The sequence below is a fragment of the Rhamphochromis sp. 'chilingali' genome, assembly GCF_963969265.1.
Source record: "Rhamphochromis sp. 'chilingali' genome assembly, chromosome: 14".
NCBI classification, from domain to species: Eukaryota; Metazoa; Chordata; class Actinopteri; order Cichliformes; family Cichlidae; genus Rhamphochromis; species Rhamphochromis sp. 'chilingali'.
Genome location: NC_137941.1, coordinates 7,154,056 through 7,175,643, shown reverse-complemented (window position 1 = coordinate 7,175,643; position 21,588 = coordinate 7,154,056). Strand labels below are relative to the sequence as shown.

At 39.2% G+C, this 21,588-nt stretch overlaps 1 protein-coding gene across 1 annotated transcript; it reads left to right on the top strand.

Annotated features, from left to right (window-relative positions):
- Positions 1-650: 650 nt before the first annotated feature.
- On the top strand, positions 651-20,635 carry pgap1 (post-GPI attachment to proteins inositol deacylase 1). Its single transcript, XM_080902648.1, has 26 exons — positions 651-904; positions 4,436-4,589; positions 6,810-6,985; positions 7,144-7,315; positions 7,411-7,571; positions 7,752-7,804; positions 7,884-7,950; positions 8,090-8,195; positions 8,330-8,388; positions 9,018-9,101; positions 9,260-9,309; positions 9,462-9,513; positions 9,594-9,671; positions 10,367-10,442; positions 10,533-10,606; positions 10,689-10,740; positions 10,820-10,886; positions 11,239-11,344; positions 11,431-11,469; positions 11,585-11,769; positions 11,941-12,171; positions 12,251-12,386; positions 12,840-12,890; positions 13,133-13,344; positions 14,187-14,291; positions 14,373-20,635. The coding sequence occupies exons 1-26, from the start codon at positions 773-775 to the stop codon at positions 14,509-14,511; spliced, it is 2,817 nt and encodes a 938-aa protein (XP_080758774.1). The 5' UTR covers positions 651-772; the 3' UTR covers positions 14,512-20,635.
- The last annotated feature ends 953 nt before the right edge of the window (positions 20,636-21,588 follow it).

Below are 21,588 nucleotides of genomic sequence, written 5' to 3'. Positions count from 1 at the left end.
ACACAGAAACAGCCCAGTCAGGACATTATTGCTGTGAGGCAACAGTGCTTACCTCTGCGCCACCACCTTGAGAAAAATATCACAGACACACATATGCTTGTATTTTTTCTTTAAAAAGAAATTACTTTTGAATTTCACTTTGGATTAATCACTTTAAGAAGATATGAATTTGAGATTCATTTTGAGACAGATTTATTGTCTCAAAATGAATCTCACGAGTCTCAAAACTTTTTAATTAAAGAAAAAATTTTGGGTTTTTTTTGTCTTGGGATTATACAATCAGATTTTCAAGGGGGAAAAGGGCATGGTATTGGTATTTGTCTTTTAATTTTTTCCAGTTGGCAGCTGCCATGAATGCTGTATAATTTGCACTTTAATTAATTATTTTAGCTTTGAAATTGTCACAGATTGACTAATGTTTAATTGCTTGAAAAATATATATACATATAAATAAAGGTAATACTGTTAATAACACACAAGATGATACAATTTGAAAATAATAAGAAAAAACTTAACAACAGCTGCTAAGCTAAGCGTAGCTATTTCTCGCGTGAAACGTGTGACTTCCTATTTGCTCTCTCATTGGTCCATTTCATTTAGAGCTTTACACCCATTGGCCGGCCGAGCTGCCACTCTTTGGGTGTGCGGCGTGTGGTTCCTGTTGTGAGCTTCAGCCGGTGTCTGACAGCCTGGCGGGGAACGAACAGAAGGAAAATGGAATCGTGTAGCTCAGACATCAGTGAAATTTAAAAGCCACACTCACGGTGGAAGCATGAAGCTCGCCGCGGTGGCTTTTTACGGTTTGGCCGCGGGGCTGCTGGCGGTCGGCCTGCGAGAGTTGCTGACAGGCTTCGAGGAGAACAGATGCAGTATGACCTATATGTTTGAATACCCGGAGTATCGGGTGAGTACTCAGCTAATTAACTCAGAGCATTCCAAAGACCCGCATATCAGCCATCAGTTAGGTATATTCGGTGTGCTGTTTAAGGCAGAGGCTGGTTGTGTGTCGCTAAGTGGCTTCTTATTTTTTATTAGCGCGAATGAATGTTGGTTTATGACTGCCAGGTGTGTTCTAAGCTAGTTTCTGAAGGCTGCTAGCGTTAACTGAGGGAGAAAGTAATGTCAGGTGCGTGGCTACCCTATCAGTGTGTGTGGTCGCTCTTTGTCCTCCCTGACAGGTGTGTGAGTGTTTGTTTGCTGAGGTTTAGGTTAGTCGGATTATTATCAATGCAGCTTGAATTAACTGCTGATGCTTGACCCCTCTCAGCAGGTCACCTGCAGATCAGCTTTGCACGATATCGGACGTGGGTTAAATGCACACAGGTCCAAGCCTCGTGAAAGTAGTTGAAGTGGTCGCCTTCCTCTCCTCTATATGCGCACTAATGGGTTCATCTGTCCAGAAGTGGGGCACAGCTGGAGGCCATGCGCCATGTGGGCATCAGCCTGAGTCCACACAGTTCAGGAGTGTGTGTTCTGTTAGCGAGAACAAGGATTCAGAGTCCCACTTTATGTAGATATGCTTAATGATGGACATTATGAACAATGCTGGGCATCCTCTGCACACGGCCATAAACAATCAGAAGAGTCTGTTCAGTGACAGGTTGCTTCTCCCCAAGACAAGAACTAACAGACTTAAAAACTCCTTTGTCCCACACGCCATCAAACTGTTTAACTCCTCTCTGGAGGGGAGAGGGAGGGGAAACAGGAGGACAAAGGAGGGGGGAACAACTAAGCTGTAGTGCCTCTTCACCTCACTGTACAATACCTTGTGCAATACTTTTTGTAAATAGTCAACAGTGCAATAGACTCAATACTTGAAATGTGCAATTCACTTGTATTTTTATTTTTTATTCCTATTTATTCTATTTATCCCCTTTGTATATTTTTATTTATATTTGTCTCTGTATTTATATATATGTGTGTGTGTGTGTGTGTGTGTGTGTGTGTATGTATGTGTGTGTGTGTGTGTGTGTGTATATATATAACAATTCTGTAACTTCGGTCGTTGCTGTGCTTTTTGGAAGTCGAATTTCCCAGAGGAACCCACCCGAGGGATTAATAAAGTTCTATCTTATCTTATCTTATCTTATCTTAATGTGCACAATGGACAGAGTATCGGGAACAGAGTTCCGAGATATACAGGGCGGAAATGTATGGAGGTCGAAGACGGCCAAAATTTAAAACAAAGTCTTCAGAAAATAAATTGACATGATGTTAAAAAGAATAAAACAAATGCATCCATTTTAAGATGTGATATAAACTAAAAAGATATTTCTATGTTAACTGGCTTCTTTATTTATTTAATTTTAAATTAATAAATAAACAAAACCTTATTTACCGTTATTTACCTTTCGGTTTAATTTTAGTGTTAAAGGATTAACATTTCAAATACTTGAAAGACAGAAACAAAAGTCCCGTTCAAGCCAGCATATGAACTAGCAAGTCATAGACTACACAGGTGTAATGCACAGACCCAGATACCTGCTAACTAGGACTAATAAAATAGACACCAAAGCTACACCACTTGCCTCAGCAGCAAAACGTGGTGTAGAGGTGCAGTTAAGTCACTAAAATTAGCAGAAGTGAGGCCCACCAGCCAGCTGTCAGCTACAGCTGTCTATATTGGCACACCGATCAGTCAAACTGGCCATGCCCTTAATGTTAAGGCTTCAAAAAATAAGAACAGTTGAGTTAAAAAAATTTCACCCAGTACAGTTGTTAAAGGAAGAAATTATCTATTGACAAGCTGTAAACATCTTTATTTCTGCTTTAAAGGTGGACAATTTAACACTAGAGTCAATGGGGACACAGTTAGAGCATCTAGTGGACATTAGAGGAACTGCACCTTGTAGTATTTTTGTGTTGGCTCAGTGCTTTTGCCACGTGGTTTTGACATCTCACATATGCTTCCCAGATATATTATTAACTTCTTTTGAAAAATGATCTTATTTTAAAACTGTCTGTAAGGTGTTTTATTTTAGATAGTCTCTTTGCTCTTATTTTGAAAGGTCAGCAGGTGTGTGTATGTCTGAAAATAACTGCTACAATATCCCACCATGAGACATCACATGCACGGTTACTTTATTTTAAACATCAAAGTAAATGGTCCTGACTGACAGCTTTATTTTCAGCTCTCTAATCCCCTGACTCGAGAAGGCCATTTCTGTCGTGAGCCGAGTGTCGATCAAACGGCAGGTGAAGAGATGACACTTTGAAGGACACCGCCCTCGTTCGTTTCGTGAAACAGAAATTCATGAAGAAATGTAAAAAGATAACAAAACAGCCAAAATTCACTTCACTTCCAGAATTACAATGTTAATGAGACATTGTTACCAAGTGTTAACACCGTTTATAAGTCAGTTAATACAAAATGTATCCATTTACTTTCAATAAAATCCCCCCTTTGATAACTAAGACATTTAGAAGTGTCTCATTTAGACACAAAGCCCTCAAATTGATGTCACACATGACCATAAAATAAACTGCACTCAGGTGCACAGTCTCATCACCTTTGGTTTAATGTCACATCCATAAACCTCAATTTTTATTTTTTTTTTAGACGAGCATTCAATCTAATATTTCTTTGTCCCTAAAAATTAGGTTATTATAATGTTTTCACAGGTTGGATCAGAAGTCTTTGTCTTATAAAATTAAAGTGCCTCTCTTGTCCCAATAAACAGGTTAGTTTTTAGGTTAGGGGGTCACCATTTTGGTACAATAAGTACATTTCATTTGAAAAGGAAATATGGAAATAAACAGGTTTAAGAAAACGATCGATGACCATAAATTGTTTTTAAATCATGCTACACTTTAAAAACATGTCAAATTTTAAATAGACAATGGCGTAAATTCATAGGTAAATGAATAAAGAAGCAGTCAGTAAGTTCAGTTTTTTTTGTTTTTCTTAGTCATTTGAGGACTTTTAATTTTGACACTTTGGGCCCTCCATAAAAACCTAGTAAACGTATTTATTTCTTATGAATGTTGGGCATTTCATCAGAGTGTCAAACTAAAATGAGAGTTAGCGCTTTGTCATACTGCAGCTCCCCAAATGACTTGTACCTGACAATCCCAGAATGTCCTGTTAAAAATTTCTAGGGGAAAAAAATGAAATTTTAATAGGACTTACATAAAATTTCAGCTCCTTACTGTCCATACTTCCGTTCATTTCAAACACCCCACCTCCCCAACAGAATTATTCCCTTAATGGTCAATACAAAAAGCTAGTGTTATAGTATATTTGTCACTTTTAAACATTAAGGATCAGCTGTACTCATGCTCAGTGTTTGCTAGGTGCTTGGAGTAAATCAGCTGTAGATTACATGTAGGCTCAGCTGTAGTTGCTTTATAGCAAGCTCTTTGTGATGTAACTGTGACAGCAGGCTAATGAGCTGTGTGAGTTTTTGCCTCCTAACCGCTCTCCGTGTGGTTTCAGCGTGTGGCGCTACCTCGCCGTGTGGCCAGACTGTACCCGGCCTACGGGCTCTACCTGTACGGAGAGGGTGTCTACGCCCAGGAGACCCGAGCACTCAAACTCACCGGCGCCCCTGTGCTTTTCCTGCCTGGAAATGCCGGAAGTTATAAACAAGGTAAGAGTGCAAAGTTGATAATGGTCCAGTGCTTACATTTAAACTATCATGAACGAGTGGGGGAAAAAACTGAGAAGTTAAGTTTTGTGCTACAGCAAAGACAAAGGAGAAACGGAGGACATCAAGCTTTTTGTTGAGTCATTTCTGGCTGAAAAAACAAACTGAAGTTTCCTTCACAAACAGAAATTTTTGTCTTTGTGATGCTTGCTTTTTGCACATGAGGGGTTAAAATGTCCAAAGTTAGTGTTGTGTTTGCGCTGTGAAACTAAGGGCTGTTTTCTTCTTCAACAAATGACATTCCTTGTTAAGAGACCAGGGAATCGTGTGGTCTAAAACTACTTCCTCCCATGTATTTGTACTCTGACACATGAAAAAAACTGCAAAACCAAAAGTTGGTATGATGTGTGACAGTCTCTCTCTGCTCAGCCAGTTGTCATCAAGAGTACCTCACAGCCCCCAACTCACTAAGAGGAGCATCGCTTGAAACCTTTTAAAAGCATAAATTTAACCTGAATAGAAAAATGGTGGGAGGTTTTATAAAGGTGAAATAGCATAAAAACTATTTCAGACCACAGCTGTATATCTGTTTCCATACTGTTGTGAATATGGATTGTCAGACAGCGGCACCTGCTTGAGCCTGCTGGAGTTTTTCTTCCTGTTAAAAGGCAGGTTTTCTTTCCCACTGTCGCCATTTGCTTGCTCAAAGGGGTTTCTTTGATGTTGGGTGTTTCACTCATTCATTTTAGTGGCGTCTTTATCTTCCAATATAAACCATCTTGAGGCAACTGCTTTTGTGATTTGATGCTATATAAATAAAACTAAATTGAACTGGATGTTGTGGCTTGTTTTGTTTTTTTTGTTTGTTTTGTTTAACTAGGAGGTTTTTATCTTATTTTTGTAGTCGTATAAAATGAGCAAATATATTTATGAAGAAAAAAAGAATTCAGTGATGGATGGATTTGAAAACAAAGTTCTGAACATTTTCTTGTAAGAAAGCTCTAAAAAAAACAGTTGGTGAAGGATTTGACTTCACTCGAGGACTGGATTCATATAGTCCACAAAATTTATGTTATGTAGAAACTGACATTTAATTGAAGACAGGAAAAGGCAAAGTGTTGGAAATCCTGGGGCGATTATGTATCATCGTTTAGAGTAAGCACTAAATTAAGTTGGTCAACAATAACTTGTGATGCTTCAACCCCCAAGTTGCTAAGTCATGTTAGTATTAACTTATTTACTTCCTTAATTAGGTTTATGGGTCTTGAAGCTGGTTTGAAGTGTTGGGGTATACCATATACATCCCTGGTTTCGAATAAAAACTCATAATTTGGAACACAAGCATTCAGTTTTTTAACTTTAAGTAGATGCTCAAAGCTTTTTGCATTATCACATCGATCAGGATACCTCAGTGTGTTTTTCTAATCTATTCATCATGAAAAACTGGTTCAAGCACATGTTTTCACAGTTTGCGCTTGTTTTTTGCTGTGTCGTTATTACGGCATTTTAAACTCGTCACCGAGCCTCACTGCTGTACTTCTCTTAGTATCATGAACTCACTCACTGTAGTTTAATCAGTCCAAAATAATAGAAATAAACCTGTGAGTGGAAACAGTCCTCAGCACATGTGCTGTTTATTCCTGCTGAGTAGAATTTGCTCAAACCTGCAATGCTAATGCTAAATAAAATGCAGTTAATAGGTGAATATACTTTTTAATAGTTTAAGAATAAATGTGCACTGCATTTTATAATATAATTTATTGTATATTAGATTTTTAATTCTGGGGGAATTCTTGGGAAATTCTAACCTGGAATCTTCTGGTGACTTCAATATTCTCTCCAACTAATAACTCTTGTTGATGCAACTCCTTTCTGAGATGATGGTGGCTATCCATTCTTTCCACCAGCTGTGTGTAGGAGTGGAACGCCCCCGCTTTTATTCCTGTGAATACAAACAGATTTTGCTGTTACTCTGGTGGTTTTTTGCTGCCCTGCATGCAGTATTCCTCAACATTTCTTCTCCTGCTTCCATTTTCTGGCTTCCATGATCACTTTTATCAATAATCCAAAGTCTGAAAAAAGAAAATTATAAATAACTCTTGCAGAGATTTATCTGATCAGATGATGCTCGATAGCTAAGTAGTACTGACCCCACAGCTGCACCACATCATTCAGTTTAATCCTCACTGATTTAACACCATCTGTGTTCTTCTGTTGTTGAAGCTCGATCTCTGGGCTCAGTCGCATTGAGGAAGGCTGAAACCATGGAGGGAGGTCTCCACTTCAACGTGTTCACTGTGGACTTCAACGAGGAGCTGGTGGCGCTTTACGGCGGCAGTTTGCTCAGGCAGACGCATTTCCTGCACGAGAGCATCAAAGCCATCCTGAGGCTGTACAAGGTTAGGCCTTGAATATCAGACTGGGTTACTCCAAGTGACGGAGAGAGAGAGATTATAACCGGTCTTCACCTAATATCAAATTTAAAGTGAAGGGAAACTAAGTTGAACTCTACACACGCCAGAAGACTTGAAAATTTCACGGGTTTTTATCTCTCCAGCACCTGAAGACCCCACCTCAGAGCGTTGTGCTCGTCGGTCACTCCATGGGAGGAGTGGTGGCCCGGGCACTGTTCACTTTGCCTCGTTTCAACACTAACCTGGTCAGCATCATCATCACCCAGGCCTCCCCTCACCTGGCTCCAGTGCTGGCCCTGGACCCGTACCTGCTGGGTAAGAGTTGGTCAAACCTGCTCAGTTCGACTCGTTCATGTAGCATAAACAGATTTCTACAGGGTTTTTTTTCTCTGCTTGGTTGCTGTGTGCAGATTTCTACTCTGCAGTCAGACAGAAGTGGGTTAACCAGGCAAACAAGCTCAGGAATGTCACAGTTTTGTCCGTCGGGGGTGGTTATCGTGACTACCAGGTCCGCTCCGGCCTCACTTCCCTGCCGTGTCCTCCAGGAGACCCGAACAAGCTGTCACTGGTGGTACGATTTGCTCCTGAATAAAGTTTCAATTCAGCCCTTTTTCTCTGGTTCCTATTGGTATCGTTCTCACTTTGGGACTATTTGAAGGAAAAGTTCTCATTTTGTGTTGTTTTTGACTCCAAGTGCTGTTTTTTAAAATGTACTTTTGTATCTTAAGTTTTTTGTCTTGTTTTTACCAAGGTGACTGCAGTTCCCAGGACGTGGGTGTCTACTGATCATCTGTCCATTGTCTGGTAAAGGACTTTTTCCTTTTTTGGAGCCATATTTAAATATTACTAAAATTATTTATGTTTGTGTGTCTTTGTGTTTCAGGTGCAAGGAGCTTGTTCTTGCCACTGTCAGGGCGTTCTTTGATCTCATCGATCCTGAAACCAGACAGGTGTGAACAACAACAACATGTGTTTTCCTGCTGAGGAGACATGAAAGACAAACCTCCATCAGAGAGAGTTGGGAGATGGGAATATTTAAAGCAAATGAATAAATCTGACAACCTAACTTAATCAGTTTATTCTTAACAGTTCACAGAAAACTCTGAGAAGAAGTTAGCTGTGCTGAATTATCATTTCATTAAACATCCCGTGAGGTTGCCTGGAGAAACTCAAGAGACACCAGTCTCCATTTCAGGTCTCCATCTCTTCTTTTATGGTTCATGGCGACAGTGTAATACACTTGCATCCAAAGTTTCGCTGTACCTCACTGTGCATTAATGATGAATCACTAAGATCGGTGTCCTGTTGTTTGTTTGTTTTCTTTTCCAGATCTTCCTGATGCATGGAGTGAAGTTAACACACTTCGTCTGGCTTACAGCACACCAAAGGTACAACAGAGCCTCATCTGTAATGATGATTAATAATTGAATGGATTATCTGCCAGTAGCTGATACAAGTTGTAAAAGAAAGTTATTTTTAATGTATAAAATGTATCTACTCGGTAAAAATGAAACCATCTGGAGTGATGTCTAATCCATAGACTGTATGAAAAAGATGGACGTAGCTTACAGGTCTGAAAAATGAAACCAGTGCAGTAGTGCTTAAAGGCCATGAGGGGGCGGGGCCTCCTGTTTCAAAAAGAATTCTGATTGTATAGAAATTATAAAATTACTTGTGACCTCAGTAAACATGTTCCTGATTCATTGTTCGTGATTACAAGCGCTACTTTAGAGTCTTATCGAATATAACACAATGTTTATTGTGTCAGTTATCGTCTCATTAAAAATAAATGAAAATAAGATAATAAATCAGGCTGTGCTTTACGGTGTGACTACACTGTGCTTGAAGAGTACGAGTATGAGCGTGTAGCGTCCCATAAACGATGTCTCAGTTAAACCCACATGTCGCACTTCACATCTGGTCAAGGCTACAAAACAGGATTATTTGACTAATTAATCTGACAAAACAAACAAAGCGATTACAGTAATCATAAGTGTTTTGCTCTCTGTTTGTACAGGAAGGTCAACCCAAGTTCTTCCTGTTTGCCCTGTCGAGTCGCAGGAAAGCCTACAGCCATTTCTACTGCCGGAGCAACAACCTGGTGAGTTACTACCATTTGTTTTTGAGCTGTAAGAGCTTGATAATATTAACATGTGTAAGAGTTAAGGCTAAATGCTTCATATTTAGTGCAGGAGAACCAAGAACATCTTTTTAAATTTGAAACCAAGTGAAAAGAGATTCTGATTTATTGTCCAACAGGAGATGACCAGCTGGGTGTATGGCTGTTTGCAAAAGAATGGCTCATCATGGTAAGTATATCATTAATGTCAAGCTTTTCACACCACCTTTATTCTCAATAAGCATCTTTAATATTTTTCTCCAATGTGAAAAATGTGATGGAGTTTGTGGATGTGTTACACAATTATTTATTTCTGTTTCTTTTATGTCTCTTTTCCTCCAGTGTGTTTGCAGCGGATCTGTCTAAGGGAACTGAGCTTTTGCCTCCCTACAAGGTAACTATGGTCTAAAAGAGACTCCATTCAGTTCAGTCTTTATCCCATCAGCTGTCCTAACAGTCTGTCGTCCTCCTCAGGTCCTGACTCTGAGGCTCAGTGACTTGTCGTCTTTTACTCATCTGTTTGTCTCGGCCTCAAACCTCAATGGCAAGCAGGTACTTCAAACTAAACAATGACTCAGTATTTCAGATTAACCTGCAGTAAAAATGTTCTGGTCTGTTTGCCATTGTTATACTTCTACTTCCATAGCCTATATTTGAAATGAGGAGACCAGTGTTGGCTTGTTTTATTTAAACTTTAAGCTCCATATCATCTTTCTGGCTGTAGATTTTGTACACAGCTTTCCGAAGAATAGCTGAGTTTAGTCATGAGTGTTTGTGGTCAATGTGCACAAGTCCACAGTGGCATCAAAGGATTTAAAGGTTTTTTTTTTGATATATAAAAAGCTGAAGCTGTTTTCACTCCTTTTACCGTTTTAAACCTAACAGAGGTGAAACTACAATGGTTCACAAATTCTGCTAAGACTAGCTTTAACCTCCTAGTTCCATAGTGTAAAGTCTGTGTGATGTCCAATTTAGCCCGCAGATGTTATTGTGCTGTAAATTTACCGTGAGCAAATGGATTTGATGTGTGCTGCGTCCTGCTTGCTCTACTTGGGCAAGCCTCTCTCAACTAAACCAAAAGCAGTGATGGAGGTGATCCAGTTGTATGTTACATGCTGATTCTGACCTGATCTGTGATCAGCCTCAGACTACCCAAAAACAGAGGCCAGAAGAGGAAGAAGCCAAACAAACAAACCCCCCTTTTTTTAAAGAGCTTGTCAAGGTTTGTGTGTCTGTCTGCTCTGCAGTTCACGGTGGAGTGTGAGTGGCAAAGAGAAGAATCTCAGACTCTGTCTGTCGCAGTGCCGCATGTCCTGTCCTTCGGTGAGTAATCTAGTAAAACCGATTCACAAACTTTAAAAAAAAAAAAAAAAAAAGTTTTTTTTTTTCAGCAATTGTTATTTGGGTTTTTAGGTTTGACCTCGAGTGATGTTACGGTTAACTCCTCTGGACTTCTTCACACCATCGAGCTGCAACACTTTCACCAGGTAGCTTTCACTGTGTTCTCAGGTTCTAGTCAGGATCAGCTTCCCTGTTTCAGCTAAATTTAAAACTCCTCTGTGTCTCCAGGTCTATCAGGCTTTCAGAATTAATGTTGCAAGCCAGTGCAAAGTACAGAAAGGTGAGTGTGTGTTGTTGGATCAAGAGGCTCATGTGCTCATGCTGTAATGTAATAGTGGTGACTGATTGTGTGTCTGCAGACAGATTGCCGAGCGTGTACAGGATAAAGGTGCCATGGTTTCGAGAGGACTCTTTAACCACGGTCAGGTGAGTTTCTGAAGTTATTCTTAGAGACTATGTTTAAGTAACCATGGTGAGCCAAATGCTTTTATTTTCCCTCCACATTTTGGCCCGTCTGATGTCAGTAAGATCGAATTTCCCACTGCGATCATGCCAGAGCGCAGAAGCCTGACCCACCTGCAGTTCCAACCTTCTGTTTGGGAGGGACAGCCAATCAAAAGAAAGTTTACTTAAAGAGGTTTTACATCTGCTTGTTAGAGACAGAGGATGAATTGAGGGGTTTGACTTAGACTAGTACCAGTAAAACAAGAACTGTTTTTGACCTATGATGAGTAGCTTTTCTTTTAACCTGTCATGATTGATGTGATCTGTCTGCCAGCGTGCCATCAGTGACGGAGATCTCAGGGATGCTCCACACAAGTCGTCCAGACAACACCTCAGGTGCACTCCTGCAGCTCCACACTGCCCCCAACTGCCAGTATAAGGTACTACCTTCCAGCTACCAGAAAGAAGGTCGAGTCTTCTTCACATTTGTTGTGACAAACTGTTAAATATTTACCCTGTGACTTAGGTCTCCATAAGAACTTCGTTACCCAGGGTGCTCGGACAGGTAGGAATTGCCTTGTTTTATTTATTCCGGTGAAATTAGGGGCATCGTGGCATTCGAATAAATCTTTCATCTTTAATTACCAACTTGATTCACGCTGTGGCATCTTATCTGACAGATACTGAGGTTCTGTGGTCACATGGTACCAGTGTACACAGCTGTAACCCTCCTTCTGGCCTGTGGGGGGCAGGTGTCCTCCATCCTGAAGTCAAGGCGAGCTGCAGACATGAGTCAGATGGTGGGCAAAGGCCTGCAGCCCCACAAAGTCAACCTGCCTGTGTATATTCTGCACATCGCACTCAGGTAAGCTTAGTGGTTCTAATATGAAGCTGAGTGGGAAGGTTATTTTTTTTCTGGCCTCAGAAAAAACTGACTGTGGTTAAAACCGCCTCGGCCTCCTGCTTTAATTTAAGATAAATTTTCATATAACAGTCAAACGCCTCAGGATGGTTTTCCCTTCTGTCCCCCCCACAGCTGTAGCTGCTTTCAGGAGGTCTGGTCCATGCTTTTCCTCCCCTCTATGGACACACTCCCTCCAACCTTCCTTGATGTGGCATTTCATGAAGAGGAGACACCAGGTGAAGAATGGGTTCACCTCCTCTCCCCTCTGCTGTATATTTTTGGGGCAGCTGTGGCGTACTGGGGCAGCGCTCTACTCAGACTTGTTATCCGGCTGATCTCGTTGGTCTTGGCTCCATTGCACAGGTACCGAGGTTCATTCAAACATTTGAAACTGGCTGATTGTCTGTTTGTTCGCTTGAGTTTTAATTCTTTTCATCTGCAGGCCGTCTGTCTCCAGAGACTGTGGCACCCTGCGGCTGCGAACCCAGCTCCTCATCACGCTGTGTCTGACTGTTATGGGCGGGACTTCCTGTGGGGCGTTGTCGATATTTGCCTCCTTCCTGTTCCACCTTTATAGGGTGAATATTGATTTAATTAAATTATTTATAATTCTGCTGTCCAGAGCTGCTTAGCAGGTAACACTTCCTGTAATTCAGATTATAATGAAGGAAAAAAAGCCTTAAAATATCTAATATTTACCATAAATTTACTTTAAATTTGATTATGAAGATAAAAACAGTGCTGGGCAGGTAAATTTTGTGAATCAGGTTTTAAAGCTTTTGGGTTTTTCATGAGACTTTCTCAGGAGTATTCAGTTTGTCTTTGTCTTGACCAAACACCAAAGCAAACAGATTTTCTAGTGTATATTTTATGTTCTTAAATGGATATTTAAAAACCATGAATTGTATTAATTTATTTATTTTTTTAAGTGGTGCAGGAGCCTTTGGTGTAGCATGGACTTCCTCTGTGGAAACAAACTCTGTTTTGAAGTTTCAGCTGAGCTGCTGTTTGTGTTTGTTTGTTGCTCTCAGGTTCTGAGGCTGCAGATGACAGAAAGATATTTGAGACACATGTTGAATCTGGTAAGATGTTCAGGTTTAACTAACATTTATGTTGTAAGATTTTCATTTTTCTTTCATATCAGGCTGTAACCGTACTTAATTTTGCTGCAGTGATTGAGTGAGTGACTGGCTGGCAACGGCCTCAAGTGGACAATAGGGGAACTGCAGTTTATGGCATTCCCACATCTGCTTATTTAAATACAGATTGCCAAACTGTTATAAACCAAGTTTTGTCTGATTCATCTCCTCTGGTGTCTTTCCAGGCTCCCCGGAAGCACAAAGAAGCTGAGAATGGCACAATCGATCCCGAATGCTTGAGCAGGTCTAAAGAAAGCAACGGCACCCCCTTGCTGTCGGAGTGCGCCCTGCAGGAGGTGAGGGATGACCTGCAGCTCCACCTCTGCCTGTCGGCGCTTTTCACTCTGCCCGTCATGCTCAGCGGTCCCTCGCTCATCCACTGGATCCGTAACCTGAGGTATGTGAGAGAAAGATGCTGCTCTGCACATCAGCGTTAATTTCTCTGAACCTCACAGTTGATAAATAGATGCTAACTGTGCAGTATGTTTGTTTTAACGCACATGTGCAGTAGCACAGTGACTACAGCAGTCTCCAGTAGAGTGTCTGATTTACAAAGGAAGTCTACCTGAAGTTCACCCATGATCACACAGCTGCTGCTCTGGCTTCAAGCAGACAGCCGAGGGAGCAAGCTGTTATGACTCAGTGTGTGCGGAAGAGGCCGAGAGATAAATAGGACTGCATAAATCATTTTTTTATTATTACATTACTTGAGTAAATTAAGTCTGAAGTGTGTATATGTGTGTGTGTGTGTATATATATATATATATATATATATATATATATATATATATATATATATATATATATATATATATATATATATATATATAAATAATTAAATTAATAAATTATGCTTGCAGCTCCATTACTGTACCCTAAACTACTTTCCTTGCACACAGGGAAGCATTTGATGGGTAAATGTGTGGATGTCATGGAGGCAGAGTTCAGGGCAGAAACCGTCATATCCTTTGGATTTTCCCTGTAAATTCACATTAATGACTATTTATTATATTTAAAAATGTTACAGAGTGCACCTACTTGGTTATTTGCATAAAATGCCTAAATGTCTGGACTTGTTATTTGGGTTTTTAGGTTTGACCTCGAGTGATGTTACCGTTAACTCCTCTGGACTTATAAGAATATGGGAACTGTATGCTTAAATAAACACAAAGGTACAGAGTGTGATCATTAGGATAAGTAGTTCCATATTAACGCTCTCTGTTTGTTGAACCTGTGCAGGTATTCCACCCAGCTGAATCCCGACCCTTGCTGGCCATACATCGTGCCTCTAATTTTTGTCTACATGCTGCTTATTAACTGTAACACTTTAAAGCTCAGCAACAGGTAGGAGCACACCTGCCCAGCACACACATTCCCAGTGAGATCCTTCATGCTAACAGTTAACTTGTTCTTCATGTTTTTCAGTAAACTGCTGCCTCTGACCTCCTGCCTCCCTCTCCCCTTGGCCATCATCATGGTGACTTTCTCTCCTCTTCACCTCTACAGAATCACCTACTTCCTGTTGGCGTCACTCATCCCGCTGGCCTTGTGCTGTCTCCTCTGACAGCACCGGGCTGGTTTCAGTCTCCATCTCCACCATAACATGCCTCTTCTTAAGTCGCAGCCTGACTCTCTGAGGCTGGTTGAGGACTTTCTGTACCGGGCTGCTATGGAGCGGAGCCATAGACATACATAGCCTGGTTAACTTCCTGCTCACTGTTAGCACTAAAGGCTCCGTGGTGATTACACAGGGTGTTTTAAAAAGAGAGGGTGTAATGGCCTCAGAGCATTTGGTGCAAATATGGCTCTGTTGGATTGTCCTGAAACCATGTTTGCCTTACTCTGTATATCTATAGCTCTGCCTTCAGGGAGCGCCAGCTCCACAACCAGTGAAGCTTATGATATGAGAGACTGTGGAAAGGGTGTTACTGTTATAACATGATGTTGTTTCTGGTGTCAACAGTGGCGTTGCTCACTGTGGTCACTGTGCTGTAAACTCTTACACTGCCTACTGCTTAGCAACGACTTACAGCTCTAACTGTTACCTGCTCACTGTCGTAGTACCTCCTCTAAACCAGAGGCAGAGTATTACATTTATTCCGTTAGAGAAATCCAAAGCAGGCGTGTTTATGTTCTCACCTATTTGATGCACAATATTGACGGTGGCTGCAAAATGAAGGGTTGCACTGAGGAAGGCTTGTGTACACGTGCAGGTTTGGGGGCGTCTTGTTATCCAGAGAAAGTCTGAATCTCCATGATCTCTACTACACCTGATCAATAAGAAACATTCTACTTCCTGTTTATTTGATTTTTGATTTTAAAAGGTTTAGCTGCAATTCAGGGAAGGGTACAGCAGGGGGAGCTCATGAGATAGTGTAAGAAACTAAACAAACTAAAAGAATTTTCACCAGATTTTCAAATATATGGCGGATCAAAACTGCTAAAATAATAAATAGTAAATCTGTAACTGAATTAAAATTATATCAGATGCCTAAAACAAATATTCATTAATTTATAACAAAGTAAATAGAAATTTTTATTTTAATTTCCCATATCTTATTTTTTTCCAATTCCCTGTTACCCTTTTATGCCTGATGGGGTGTTGCTGTCACACCATGGGGCAAGCGGGCAATGTGGACACCCAAGTTTGTGAATACGAAATCAAGTTCGAAGTTCGAAATCTCAGTGAGCTCAAACTCGAGGTCAGAAATCAACTATTCTACATATCACCTGGGCATTCATTATTATATTTTGCTTTAATTTTGGCAGTTTCAGTGCTCTGTAGAACAAATTTATCCGTGCACGTGTCAGACTTTTTAGGGTTTTTTTGTTTTTGCTTTTTTAAAAAAAAAAAATATTACATGTCATTTTGAGAAGGAAGTGAGCACTTTAAAGGCATTGCTGTAAAACATGTTCAGAAATCTCTATGTGCCAAACTCGCTGTAATCCTGTTGATGGGTTAAAAGTAAGTTAGACCAAAATGCCAAGGAATTTGAGAGATGAATGCTAAGCAGAAATAAATTAGCGTTTTAAGGTGGAACAAATCATAAATATTTCATTATGGGCATACAATCACATGTTCATTCTATATCAGGTGTGGTTGTTGGTGTTTTGAGGTGAAGGCAGTGTGTTGTTTCTGTGTACGTTCTCTGTGATATCCGGACCTTGAATCCTGGGATTGGAAGTAGAATTTGCTTTTTGCTGGTGTTGTGTTGAGTTTAGTATTTATCTTATGTTTGAGTGTTGGTTGAAGTTTTTTGTTTTCATTTCATATTTGAAACGTTGAAAAAACATAACATAAAAGAACTTGTAGATTTGGATTTTAACAATTTAACAAGGAGAGGATAGAGTTGTTTTGTTTTTTTGCACTGTCAGCGAAAAAAATCAAACCAACCCCATGTTATTTATCTTGGCACCTCCTGACTTCCATATTTTTCTTTGTTTCATTACAAACCCTTCAGCTTCCTGCTGAGGATTTAAATATTCTAAAACTGCTCACAAAAGTTTGTTATCATTAATGTTGGTGTGAACCAACATTAATGATGGTGCATTGATTTGGGACTATTTTCAGTTGCGGATTATTACAAATTTAATGCTCTAGTTGCTTCCTTCAGCAGCTGCACAGAGTGTGAAGTAGAATACAATGGATACGGGTTGAAAATATGAATGAAGTGAGACCTTTTACAAGAAATATGACAGAAATAAGACTTTTGTTTTAATGAGAAGAGAGAGCATCTGATATGTTGAAGCTTTTGAATGGAAAGAGTCATAGAGAAAAAATCTGTTGCCACAATTACTTCAAACTGTTATCATTGCTGAAAACAGTTTTGTGTGTGTGTTTGAGTGCTGTTATAACATGTAGGCCTGACTTTTTGTTGCCTTTTTGTTCAATTTTTGTTGCCAAATTTACATTTTTAAGCCAGTTTCACTCACACTCGTTTGACCTTAAATCAGTTTAATCAGTTAAAATGTTTTTTGTGTGATAAATATATGGGTGTTGTGCTCCAAGATTACTTAACAAAAAAAAGGGAAACATGTTGTCAAACATTATTTTGGCTGCTGGCCAAAACATATTCAAGTTCGAAATGGGGTAATGTGTCTAAAATTGGCTGTAATTCCTCAATAGCTTGGAGATTACTTTTATTCAGCCCCTCGAATTAAAGCAGAGAGAGTCTACTTTAAGCCAGTAGTCACTATGTCACTCTAACTTGAATATGTTTTATTCAGTAACTAAAATAAATCAACTTCAAGCATATAAGAAGCTAGCTCTGAGAGTTTGTATTTCATGTCATACCTTTCTCTCTGGAAAATTATGAAGGACCAAAAATGCTGAAATAATAACTTCATAAACAAATAAGATATAAAATGCGCTAAAATTAATAAGTAAAAATTAACGTAAGTATTACTTAATTTATGGCACATTTTATAACATTGATTTTTTTTTTTCATTTTTTTTTTTAACTTGTGATTTAATCTTCCATTGTTATTAGTTTGTAGTTAAGTTATGCGTTTGGAGGTAGAAAGGAAAATTATCTGCATGACAGTGCCATCATTTTTATGAAGAAAAAACTCAGTTTTAGCTAAATAAAGATGAAGAAACACGTTTGTGGAGATAAATGGAAGGAAAAAATTTAATGGAAATAAATAAATACTATATAATTGATATTATGGGAAACAATATGGTGACAAATATGTCGCTCTTTTTTTCATTAATTGAGTTGTACAACTTTTTACTTTTTTAATCTTTATAATTTGATCTTTATTCATTGCCTTGTTGTACATGAATTTTGACAGCTTCAGTCCTCTGTACTAACAGTGTCTTATTTTATTTCTGTCTTACATCCTGCTGCTGCTGCTGTGCCTTTTTGCTTTCTTGTGTAAGCAGCAGTTTGTGTTCAGATCTCAGCAGCTTTGTGCTGGCTGAAGCCCTACATTGAATGTAAAGCATATATCACTCCTTTGTGTCCACTAGCAAAGCTCCTCTGTTTTCTTTACATTTTATTTAAAATGTGGGACTCTGTAGTAACTAAATACTAAAGATTTAGGGACCAATCAAGCTCACAGTCAGAAGTCAACACGCTCTGCAGAAACCGCTGTTCCCAATGTGAATGTTCCTGCACTGAATGTCTCTGTGTGTTTGAGTTTATACAGTGGTGTAAGTGTTCAGCTTTTCTCTGCACTTGTGAGTTTTTGGTATAGTTTTAGTGCTTTGAGATGCACATCGTCTGCCTCGCTGTGAATCGGTGGCAAACACAACTTTGTAGAACAAATTAGTAGCGATGAGAGTTATGTTTTCTATAAATAGACTTGTGACTTGTATCGGTGTTCACTGTGATCACGTCCTTCCACATGCACTCTCGCACCGAGTAATCCACACACAGACAACTGCTGTTCTGGGGACATTTTGCTATTTCAAATTTGGTGGGTTTTGTGTTTTTTAAAAATGTGATGAAGCTCTTGGAATACATTCAACATAAAGTTAAAACATTTGGATTGAAATAAAGCAGGAAATCAAATTCTCATTTTATTTTGTTCTATTTTGAAATGCTGTCACTTGAAACCAGTGTGCCAAACTGATGCATTCTCTTTGTAGAGCATCTGTCATATATATGAATGTGCAGCATGGCTTCAGTTCAGGTAAAAGGACCTTTGCATAGAAGGGCACGTTATTCCTCCAAATCTCTCTGTGGAAGCCTCCAGAAAAAAACCCTCAATCTGTATAAATTGCATAAAATAGGCGCAGGAATTGCTGCCACAATGTCTCCTATTATAGCCAAAATCGGCAGTTAAAGTGGACCTTTTCTTATTTCCAACTTCATATTTTTTATTCTTGGACTCCTCTGTAGCAGCTTTGCATGATTTACAGTTCAAAGTAGTTCTTCTTTATCTTACACTGGGCCAGTTTTAACTCCTCTCCCTTTAAGGCCCTCATTAGCAACAGATTTGAAAAAGCAGGTAGGTGGTTCTTCTATGTCCCCAAATTTGGATGTACCCTCTTTATGATGTCATACAGTTGCAAACTTAAAAAACAAAACTGTCTGAAACTGAGTGTTCTGAGCAGTCTTAAGATGGTATTTTCAGAGAACGGGGATTATCTCTTTATTTGAAAGTTTCATCATGCTTGGTATGAAATACAGGAAAGCAGAATAGAGTTTATAACATCCTAAATGTCAACCTGTTCAAAGTGATTATTATTTTGTATTTTTATTTTTTTAGGCATGCAAATTTGTGTGAACAGCTAAAAATATAAGCTTTTGTTTGTTTGTTTTCTCATCCAGCTACTGACACATTTCTGTCATATTTAACAGGATTACTTTCTTCCAGGGTTCCAGTCAGCAGCTTGACCTCTCCTCTTCCTCTTATCTGCGTTTTCCTAATTTCATTACACTCGGTAATCTTCCAGCTTCTCCTGCTTTCTGAGCATCATTTATTTTAATGTTCGGAGTGCTGGTAGCTGCTTACAGGAGCTTGTGCCTGCTGATGGTTGGGAACGAGTTCATGAACTTTTGAAAATGGCATCACCCCATCCTTTCATTAGGTCTCTAAAGATGCTCATTGAGGTTTGAAACATTAGTAAAAGTTAAATAGAGGTCAAGTCTTTTGCAAGGTGTCGTTTTCATTGTCCAGAAAGATTTGTTATAATTTCAGTTTCAGACATCAGTTTGTCTTCTTGCTGAACTGAACCACAGTAAGAGAAGTTTTCACCAGATTACTGCATCCCACTGCATCTTTCTTTCTTTTTTTAATGAGCTTGCTTCTCTGGCTCCCAAGGTGACACTCACTCTGATTGATCTCTGGAAACATCCTTTGTGCAGCTGCCAAAACCCGAGCTGCTTTTACCCCTAAAAACAGACTAGAGGCTTCAAGATGTCGCAGTAATTTAAAGTCTTAAAATCAGCCATTTTACTGGTACTTACTGTAAATTCAAGTGTTAAAAGTTATCAGCATTTGCAGAAACTTTGATTTTATCTGTATTGTGCTGAAGAAATATGAAGTGAAGCTGAACTGTGGCCTGGCTGTACTTTCATGTACGTACCAAAAGAGGGAGCAGCGAGTTAGTGTAACCTTGCATTTAATCAATAAAAAGCACATTCCTATTTACAGTGGTAGCCAAGGAAAAGGCTGGTAAACTGCTGCCCCCTGGTGGTGAAAGTTTTAGTCGTATTTCCCAGAACAAACACAAAAACCTTTAAACGACACACATCCTTGATCTCTTTTTTTGCTGTTAAGTGACAGCCAAAGAAACAATATCAGAGACAGCTGATTGTTTTTATTCATAATCATCTTCTGTACAAACTTGTGATGTTTAACAGTGTTTACCTGGTGATATGAAATGTTCTTACTGCAGTCTATAAGTGCTTTACAGTTCAGTGGTTCCACTTGTCTTGCTTCTGCCTACAGTGACTTTAATACCTGTAACCTCCTGCTAGCTGGTCCTCGTTGTGCAGAACTAGTTAGTCCTCTAACACATGCTCATACATCAGGCAGTTGGAAACGCCTTGTTTTGTTTATTCACGTTTTCTGAAGAGGCTCTGGCGTGGACGAGTATTTAATCCTCAGGTTTCTGTGTCGGTGTGTCAAAATCAGTCGCTTTGATGTTTTTTTTATATCTCTCACATTTTTATCTGATGTGACTGTAAATGAGCAAACTGTGCAATTTTTTTTGGCACTGTTGTTGTTGGAATAAAACCGCGAAAATGACTGTTTTTGTTTTTATTCTGTAGTGATGTGATTAGTTATTGTTACAAAAGCATCCTCGGGGCAGTAACAGCTGAACTTACCTTGAGGTATCCAGAGACTTGCTGAGACATCAGTGTGATTAAGATCGATGCTTCCCTGCTCATAAAATTTAAAATTTGGTATTCAAAAGATATTTATATGGAGGGCCAAAACTATCAAAATGAAGTATAAACTAATAAACAACACATTTTAGACATTTATTTTTATTTTATTTTTTGCAGTTTATTTTATTTTATCTATTGACTTCTCCATTGTATTTTCCTTTCAATAATTTTGATATTATTTCAATCCATCCTTACATACTGCTTCAGTCATACATGTGTTTTCTTTTGAACATCCATCTATTGAACTTTCTGTGTTTATAATTTGACAGTTTTTGTAAATCAGGGCGCAGCTGAAATAAGCTTTTATTGTGATTTTAATGTGACTAAAACTATTTTAAAAGTAGTGAATAATGATTAGTAGTAGTATTTCAGGCTATACCTATAACTGTTGACCACATATCAGCGTCTCACCGGAAAATACTCTTTACACTACACTTTCATGCAACACCAAAGATTAGTATGTAAGAGATGGGCATGAGGGCACTAACTAGTCAGTGAAGTCCTGTTAAAGCCTGAAATGCAGCGTTTTCTCCACAGTCATCTTAGCTTTTCAAACCAGCATACAGCCCTAAAGTATGCCCTGTTTTATCCTCCTTTTTAACTCTAATGGGAGCATAATTTGCAAAACATACATCATTCTGTATTAAATTAGACCTCAAACTGCAGACTTGAATCATAATGTCATGGATCAGGCCAGCTGAGGGCCATCTTCCCTACACAGCAGGATTATTTTTTTCAGCCAGAGCAGTCTCCCCCTGCTGGTCATCAAAGCCCATGCAGTTTTTAAGAGACCGGTT

Excerpts from the sequence above, each read along its gene's own strand:
- pgap1 (XM_080902648.1), top strand. The coding sequence starts at position 773 with ATGAAGCTCGCCGCGGTGGCTTTTTACGGTTTGGCCGCGGGGCTGCTG. Across the intron at positions 7,951-8,089 it reads TCGATCCTGAAACCAGACAG|TTCACAGAAAACTCTGAGAA; the intron begins GTGTGAACAACA and ends TATTCTTAACAG. Across the intron at positions 13,345-14,186 it reads CACTGGATCCGTAACCTGAG|GTATTCCACCCAGCTGAATC; the intron begins GTATGTGAGAGA and ends GAACCTGTGCAG.